This window comes from Chinchilla lanigera, unplaced genomic scaffold, assembly GCF_000276665.1.
Source record: "Chinchilla lanigera isolate Chin_1 unplaced genomic scaffold, ChiLan1.0 scaffold00023, whole genome shotgun sequence".
Lineage (NCBI taxonomy): Eukaryota > Metazoa > Chordata > Mammalia > Rodentia > Chinchillidae > Chinchilla > Chinchilla lanigera.
This window is the reverse complement of record NW_004955424.1, coordinates 16,618,308-16,627,661: the sequence shown is the minus strand read 5'-3', so window position 1 is coordinate 16,627,661 and position 9,354 is coordinate 16,618,308. Positions and strand designations below refer to the sequence as shown.

Below are 9,354 nucleotides of genomic sequence, written 5' to 3'. Positions count from 1 at the left end.
GCCCTTCCTGTCACGTGGCTGGAGGCGGGCTGGGCGAAGGCAGGGCGGGGAGGAGGAGGAAATGCGAGGGTTCCCCCGCGGGGAGGAAACGCTGAGGGTGTGCGCTCTGCCAGTGAAGGGGGGCACCTGGGCCCGGCAGTGGGAGCCTCGTCGGGGGAGGAGCGGGGAGCGGTCTGAAGGTGTAGAGCCGTCCAGACACCGCCCCAAAGAGGGGAAAAATCCAAGTCCCCAGTTGGGCGGCCAGAGGACAGCAGAGGCATCTGTGCATCTGCCCACCCGCTGGGACCCACGACCGAACTGCGCGGCAGATCGGCACCGTTGTCACCCTGGTGCAGCACCCGCAGGGCCACACCGTAGTGTGAACGGGCTGGAGCGCGCTCAGAGACCAGAGAGCCAGAGCTGGCCGGGCTTGAGGTGTGGGGCACCCACTGCGCGACCGAGTAGAGGGGTTGCTTCGCAGTCCCGCAGACCTCATCCATCTCTGTTTTCCTTGATCCATCCAGCGGCCCTTTGGCGGGAGGCATCAGCGTTTGTTTTTGACAAACACTTGCAGGCAGATTGCCCGCTTAATCCTTCTAGTTAAGGCTGTCCGCGCTAATGGCAATTATCTTCCCAGAAAATTCAGGCGATAGGAAATGAAATCCAGAAAAGCTTAAAGAGAAAAGTTATGCACGCGATAAGAGAAAGAAACCTGGCAGGAGAGAAGTGACGTGGATTATGAAGAAAATATTTTGCAACTATTTTTGTGCATGTGTGTGTGACCGAGAGGGAAAAAATGAGGTTTTTTTCTGAGTTAGAAACTCCTTATTGGTAAATCCTTTGAGTAGTTCCATTTAAAAAAAAAACAACAACAGTATTTTAAAAGCAATCCTTTTATGCTGCTTACTGGAGAATATTGTTCTTTTTCTATGCTAATTATTTTTCTGTGCAATATTCAGAAAATAAAGGCTCAATGGCAGACTCTACCCTGCATGTTTCTTTCTCAAGAGCTATTTTGGCTGTGTCAGGATAAATGCGAAAAAGTAACTTAGACATAAAGTGTGTCGTGCAGGGAACAGGTCAGGGAATAGACCAGGAAGTGACACTGTTTCTTCCACTATTTGATTTGGGTTTCTTGATTTAGATATGTGACTATTTGATATTAATGTGCTACAGAAGTATAGTTAAGGAAAATCCCTAAGCCAAATGTGTAACAATTCTAAATATGTTTAGTGTTTTATCATAAAAATTAAGGCATACTTATTCTTTAATATGTTAAAAATTCCTCTAGCAATTCTGTTTCTCAGATAATCGCTGTTACTGCATTTGTGTGTATTCCTTGGGCCATTTTCAATGAAAATCAGACTACCAGTTTGACAATGTTAAAGATATGGAATTTGAGCTGTATGGAATGCAGAAAATTTAAAGTAGACCGTAATTTTATGTGTGAGGCAACTTAGACTGCACTCATTCAACAAATATCTTGTGTGAACCGATATCAGAAATTAGAGAGCCAAGAATTGTGGGAGATTGGTTAGGTGCTGACAGACCACAGCAAGAAATAGAAGGCCAGTCTATTTACTTGCCTCTAACTTCCTGATGCTCTCGCAACATTGAACTCTTAACAGTCTGTTGGGCCTTGGGTCTACTCCATAAAGTATAGGCATGTGGCAGGTTGCATCTCCAACACTAAAACTAATCTGACTCCAATGAGAAATCCAAAATGTACATTTACTATTCCTCCCACCCCCGCGCCTGAAAAAGAAACTATGATCAGTCATCATTCTTGTTTATCTTTCCATTAAATTGTGGTGTGAAGCTTAGTAAGAGACAACTGGTACCAAACGGTCCTGCTAAAAGCAAACGTAAAAAAAAAAACTAGATAAATGAACAAGCAATGGACATCTCTGTGTTATTTTTCCTAGGATACAATTACCTTTAAGAAATGACAAGACATTGTAGGCCCTCTAGAGCTTACTGATACCCAAAAAGCTGCTTTGTTTTAGTTTGCAGTATTGAGGATTGAATCCAGGGCCTTTTCCCTGGTACATCCTAGCTCTTTCTTAATTTTTATATTAAGACAGGCTCTCACTTAGTTGCCCAGAGTGAGCTTGAACTGGGGATCCTCCTTCTCCCTCAGGCTCCCAGAGCACCAGAGCTGCAGGCGTACACCGCTACACTCCACTGAGGCTGTCCCAACCCTTGGGACTAGGGATGCAACCCAGAGGCTTTTGCGGGTAGCTATATTCCCCAGCCCCTTTAATTTTTTTTTAAATTTTGAGGCAAGCGCTCCCTGTCACTAAGCCTGGGTGGCCACATTGTGCTTAAAAGACTGAACACTGTCATTTACTTATATGTAATAATTAAGAGTTATAGATAAGCTGAGCATGATGATACACACCTGCAATCCCAGTACCCTGGAAGTCTCAGGAGGATTACAAGTTGGAGTCCAGCCTGGGCAATTTAGCAAGATCCTGTCTCAAAAAAACTAAAAAAGGGCTGGGGCTGTTGCTCGTGGGTCCGGTCCCCAGTAATAAAAACAAAAAGTTGCAGAAGAAACAAATTACTGTTCCTACAAAATTTTTGTTGGTGGGGAGGGAGAAGGGGTTGAAGGGAGGGTAGGGAAATGGAGGAAAAAAATTAAGTTGTGTCATGATTGGAAACTGAAAAAACGTTACTATTCTTGTTTTTTAAGGCATTGCAGTGCACTATTTCCCAAAATAAGCACTTTTGTTCATAATTATTGTCTTAGTTACTTTTCTCATTGCTGAGACAAAATACCCAACACCCAGAATTAAAGGGAGGAAAGGTTTATTTAGCTCACAGTTTGTAGAGGTTTCAGCCTATAGTTGGCTGGCTCCAAGGCAAGGTTACACCTGAGGGGCAACTGTTCATTTGCAGAAGACATCAAAAGCAACAACGAGAGACAAGACTCTCTGTCCCTTATACTGTATGCAGGCTACTTGTCCTAGGGCAGGTGTAGCACTCACACTCTTAATCCCAGCACTGAACCATGAATCCATCACAAACTAGATTCAGCCACCTCCGAAAAGCCCACCCCCATGACAGCATGAGGCTTTGGGGGGGACATCCAAACACGAACCATAACACTTATATTTAGTAGTGTCAATGAAAAACAAGGATCAATTAAAACCACTTGAAAGTAATGCCTGTTCCTTTTAGAACATACGTGTTATTAACACAGACTGAGAAGAAACACCAACCTATTTTCCAGAATAAAACATATCATCCCACTCTAGAATTCCAGATTTAAGAGAATTTGTACCCTTTTTCACCAGGTATGGGTGGCACAGACCTATAATCCCAGCCCTAGGGAGACTGAGGCAGGAGGATCTCTATGTGTTTGAGTCTAGCCTGAACCACATAGTGAGACCCTGTCTCAAAAGAAATATTTTTTAAAGAGTATTTGTACCTTTTTGCCACCTGATGTCATGCCACAAAAATCCCAGGTGAGTGGGCACTTAGCTGCCTGGAGAGTAGATTGCTTCTGTCTCAGAATCTTTTTGTTTTTTGTAATGAGGAGAAATCAGCAATGCAAGCTAACCCCTTCCTCCGCAGTGATTTGAGGAAGGGTTTCCTGGCACCCAAGATGGCAGGAGAAGTGCTAAGGAGCAGAGGTTTGTGCTAAAAGTTCTAAATTCCATCTTGGGAACTCATTTCTCTACAGAAACTATTTGACAAAGAGTCCTTTAAGCAATGGCCTTCCTATAAGAGCCTAGTCAAATTATACTGTAGCTGAAATTCTATATATTTTATATTGAAAACTATAAAAAAAGTACTTTTTTCTTACAAAATCAATATATGAAAATCAGTTGTATTTCTGTGACCTCGTGGAAACAATACTCTTTTAAAATATTTATGAATTAATGGGTTTGGAGAAAATATATGTACAGAGTGGAATTTTTTTCTTCAAGCTTAACTTTTTAAAATGATAAACTTTGTGCAAGTTTTCCAATTTCACAAGAGAATTAATAACATGGAAGTTGTTTTTTTTGTTGTTGTTGTTGTTGTTCTTGTTTTTTTGTTTTTTTCCAGTACTGGGAACCAAACTCATGACCTTATGCTTGCCAGGCAGGCGCTGTGCCACTGAGCTAAATCCCCAGCCTCAACGGAAGTTGTTTAAAGTTTTTGTCACTTTAGGGCTGGGGATTTAGCTCAGCAGCAAAGCGCCTGCCTAGCAAGCGCAAGGTCGTGAGTTTGGTTCCCAGTACTGGAGAAAAACCAAAAAAAAAAAAAAAAGTTTTTGTCACTTTTTCAATGCAACATAAATTAGGATAATTTTTTTGTTGTATGTTTTGCTTTTATTTATTTTTGGTACTGGGACTTGAACTCAGGACCTTGTGCTTGTCAGGCAGGCACTTGTGCCACTGAGCTATATCCCTGGCCCCTTGTTTTTATTTCTGAGACAGTTTTATTATGTTGCCAAAACTGGCCTTGAACTTAAAAACTCAAGTGATTGTCCTGCCTCAGCCTTTTAGGCAGGTGAGCCTATAAGCATGGACCACATGCTACACCACATGACAATTTTTAAATTAGAAAAAGCTTCCCCAAAAGATGATAAATTAGTTACATAAGTTATTGCTACACTAAATACTGAACTAAAAAGAAAAAGAAGGGGAAAGACTTTCTAAGATTTATTCTTACGCCTCTTGCATCTTTATCTTATGAGTTTCAGGGAAAAACACAGTGATTTTATAGGCAGTTAACACTTTTTGCATAGTGAGCTGTATTCTTTTTTAGTGCTAATTAGTTTTACATATGTTACAGTTGTGTAATTACCTGCATAAAAATGACTGTTAAGACAGAGATTAGAAGTAGAAAAGCAATAGGAGCAAGCCGCAGGCAGAATGAAAAATAATGTCTGTGGTGAGGGAGAAAGAACTGATAAGAAAGCTGGTGGACATGAAGGGTAAAGAGAAGACTTCAAGGTCAACAGGTGAACAACATCCTTAAGCGCTGCTGGTCGGTCAGTGAGGTGTGGTCAGAATAGACTAAGGTTGGTGGAGGGATGGGTTACATGTGTTAAAGAGCCACTCGGGCGTTCTAGGTTGTCTGTGTTGTGTTTTGTTTTGTTTTGTCTTTTTCAGTATCGGGGATGGAACCCAGGACTTGTCATTGAGGTTTCTCCTCGGTCTTTCTGAATTTTTTCTTTTTCTGTAGAGTTTTGTAAGTCACCAAATTGTCTAGGCTGGGCTCAGATTTGGGATCCTCCCGCTGCAGCCTCCCAGAGTGCTGGGATTACAGACATGTGCCATCCTCCCAGAAATTTTTGTTGCACAGTACTCAGCTGAGTCCTGTATCTCAAAATATTAACCTGCCACCATTTAAATAATGAACAGATTAGTTTTTGATTTTTGCTTTTTGTTTGGTTTTGGTTTTGTTTTGTTGGTGCTAGGATGGAACCTGAGGCCTCAAACATGCTCACAAATGCCTTACCTCTGAGTGACAACCGTCAGCATAGAAAGACTTTCCCCCCCTAAATAACAGCTTTTTAACAGCTCCTTTAGCTCTTATATTGTGTTAGGAATCAATACAAGTAATCTAGAGATGGTTTAAAGGATACAGGAGAATATGTGTAGCTTACATATAAAACCATGAGGATTTGAACGTTCTCAAATTTGATGTCAGGGTTAGGGGCGTTGTCCTAGAACAAATGCACCTATAAATGCTAAACAAAAATATTTTAGCACTTCAAAAAAATCAGGAAAATATGTTTAAGCAAATTAAAGCACAATATCAGAATATATATATTTACTATATACACACAAAATGCAAACACACACATACACACACACACAAGAGAGGCTAAAGACAAAGAATATCATCAGTACTTTTACCAAAATTCATATATTCTGTATTAAACTGTGTTCAGTGTAGCTCTTTAAACATCAAACTATATATTGCAATAAATTTAATGGAAAATTTTAAGCTTATAAAAATATTTTAGCAATTAAACTGAATTAATGATTAGTTTACTTTGTGAATTTGTACTTTATTTTCACTAAAGATTTTAAATTATTGCTATAATCTTATTTCCATATTTTATCCATAGCACTGGATATAGCATAGATTTCAAGTAGCAGTCAAAATACAATAGAAAAAAATTTAAATACTAAGAGAATATAAAAAAGGCATATAATAAACGATCTTTGTTGTCTCCCAGTAAGTCATGAGAGTCTTTAGCAAATAAGAGTTTGGGATTTCAGTTTTATCTGTTCTACCTAAACAGAACATTCCTAAGTGCTAAAGTAGGATTTTGTGTGTGAAGCACACTGAATGCAGTTCTCTCAGCTGTCAGGATTTTCTCAGGGCATTTTCAAACTAGACTGTGGCTTCAAAAGTGAAAAAAGAATATGATTTTTTACATATGATGATGATCACCATCATTTTTATTTGCAGTGCTGAAAATGGAACCCAGCATGCTCAGGCATGCTATACAAGCACTAAACACTGAGCTATAGTCCCAGTCAGAAGACTACATTTGAAATAAAAGGAAATGAATAAACTGGAGGACCTCTATAACAAGTCATATTTGAAAGGGTATGAGGTGTGATCAAAATCTACAGTGCATGTTTAAATTAATAGTTTTAGGGCTGGGGATTTAGCTCAGTGGCACAGCGCCTGCCTGGCAAGTACAAGGTTGTGAGTTTCATTCCTGGTACCAGAAAAAAACCAAAAAAAAAAAAAATAATTAAAAGTTTTATTACAGTAGAAGACACATTGCCATTAATCCCCTCAGAACACTCCCCCTTGCTTTGAACACACTTATCCCATCATTGCTGCCACTTTCTGAAGCAGTTCTGGATGTCCTCTTTCGTGAATTTAGCTGTGTTGTTATGGCTGCCTCGTGTCCTAAATCAATTCAAAATGTTTTCATGGTTATTTTAATTTGGGGGAAGAGCCAGAAGTTGGATGGTGCCAGGTGAATAGGCGGATGAGGACACACCATAATGTTTTTGATGAGCCTGCCTTTTTGTTGGATGGTACTCAGCAGCAGCACTTACTGTATTCTTTATCAGACCTTGTGAAGACACAAAAGGGGACTTCCAGACCTGCTTCAGAAACTGGCGAGAATGATGTCAGCAGTGTGTTAGAAGTGAGAGAGTATTTTGTGGGAGATTAATGGCAGTGTGTCTTTTATTATAATAATTTTTTTAAAATGAAACATTCACTGTGTTTGTATCACAATGTGTATATTCTTTAGGAATGTACTGATTCTGAGGTAGGGGAACATTTTTTAGGTTATGATTCATGTGTACTGGGGATTCACTGATTTTAGATGGCAGTCTTCAGAAGTTCCTGCTGTCCTCTCTTGGGAATAAGGAAAAAATGTCACTATGATGCCATTAAGTTGAAGGATAACCATAGTGGAGCATAGCTTACGACGGCATTTTCTAGGTGGGATTGTGGAGAGACTGGGGATACTCGGGCCAAGCATGAAGTATCGGTAAGTTGTCTTCGCTTGTCCTTCACTTCATTGTTTTCACTACAGGAAATTGTTCTGAACATTACACTAGTATTTTTTGCACAACCTGTTCTCCTTTTTGACTGATCCTGGACACTGGGTAATTGCTCAGTGACATAAATGTAGCAGATTAATTCTAAAGGATCCTTGGGGAAAAACTACTGAATCATTGACATGAATATTATAGAAAATATTTTAAAGACAGAGAAGTATAAAGAAAGAAAAATCATTTGTAGTCACACCACCATAATCATTGTTTATATTTGGAAGTCTATCCAGTCGCATATACATTTATTAATTGGGAACATAGTGTCTCATTACTTTCCATTTAATATTTGGGGAGTGTTTCTCACCGTTAAATATTTTTGTGTAGTCCATAAAATTGCTGTATACCTTCATTTGTTTAATAAGCCTCCTATAATTTTTTTTTTCCCAGTACCAGGAATCGAACTCACAACCTTGCGCTTGCTGGGCAGGCGTGGTGCTGCTGAGCTAACTCCCCAGCCCCTCCCCCTATAAATTTTTACTTCAGTTGTTTTTCTCTGAATAGAGTCAGTGATATATTAAATATCTTTCTAAATCTTTGTGCACACTTCATGATTTTCTTTTCCCAGGAATCGATCATGGTACTAGGACTACAAAACCAAAGGGTATAAACATCTTGTTTGTTTTTTGAGACTGGGTCTCCCTATTTTGCCCAGACTGATTTTGAAGCCGTGGCTGGTCTCCCTCTGTTGCTCAAGCCATCCTCCTCCCTCAGCCTCCCAAGTAGCTAGGATTATAAGCATGCATCACCATGCCCAGCAATAACAGCTTAAAGTTATACATGTGACTTAAATGTATGCATATACAGTTTAAAAATCACTAAATTTTTAAATTTAGTCAAATTTAGTCAAATTGAACTATTTAGTCAAGTCGTCCTCAAGAAATTTTGTGCCAGTGTACATTTCCCTACAACTACTTATGAATTGATGTTTCCTTTAAGTGTAGGTTTTATAGGATTTTAAGCAACTCGTACCTCATTGTAATTTTTTTTTTTTTTTTACTAGTAATAATGAGCATTTTTCTTTCTTTTTCTTTTTTTTTTTTTTGGTTTTTTTCCAGTACTGGGAATCGAACTCATGACCTCGCTCTTGCCAGGCAGGACCTGTGCTGCTGAGCTAAATCCCCAGCCCATAATGAGCATTTTTCTTAAGTGCTGACCTTTTACCTCACCTTCTAAAAATATATTTCAGTGCCTTACATGCTCTTTGCCCACTTTTCTTGGGGAAATTTGTCTGTAAGAATTTTTGTATGTGGAGGAAATAATCACCCTCACATGTAATTTGCCTCAGATTGTAGTTTGACTTTTGATTCCATTTGTGGCAATTTTAATTTTTTTTCTTTTTTGGTTTGATTTTTTTTTTTTTTTTTTTTGAGACTATGTAGTTCAGGATGTCCTTGAGCTCGCTATGTAGTCCAAGCTGGCCTTGAACTCACGTTTATCTGCCTGCCTCTGCCTCCCAAGTGCTGGAATTACAAGTGTGTGCCACCACTGCTCAGTTTCATGGCAATTATATGGGGGTTTTAGGGGGTTTTTGGGGGGTGGTACCAGGAATTGAATTCAGGACCTCATGCTTGCCAGATAGGCGCTGTGCTGCTGAGCTAAATCCTTGGCCCAGCAATTTTAAAATTAAGTTTTCATTCTATATATGGGAGAAAATATAGCATATGGATAACAACTAAGGAGTTCATATTCTTATTATATAAATATCCTTCCAGTTAACTAAGTCCCTTTTGTCATTATTAATCCATTTTGTCTAAGTTGAACGTTGCATGTGTATTCAATGACTAGTTTGAAGGTAGAATATCTAGTAAATAACCAACTTTGATGTACAGATATGGTTTTT

The 9,354-nt window shown here is 39.3% G+C and overlaps 1 protein-coding gene across 1 annotated transcript in view; it reads right to left on the bottom strand.

Moving 5' to 3' along the window:
• Ppp3r1 (protein phosphatase 3, regulatory subunit B, alpha) overlaps nucleotides 1-3,448 on the bottom strand; it is a 66,570-nt gene extending 63,122 nt beyond the window's left edge. Inside the window, exon 1 of the mRNA XM_005385671.2 lies at nucleotides 3,413-3,448. Coding sequence (XP_005385728.1) covers nucleotides 3,413-3,433 — 21 coding nt within the window. The 5' untranslated portion in view covers nucleotides 3,434-3,448. The remainder of the gene's footprint in view (nucleotides 1-3,412) is intronic.
• Between the last annotated feature and the right edge of the window lie 5,906 nt (nucleotides 3,449-9,354).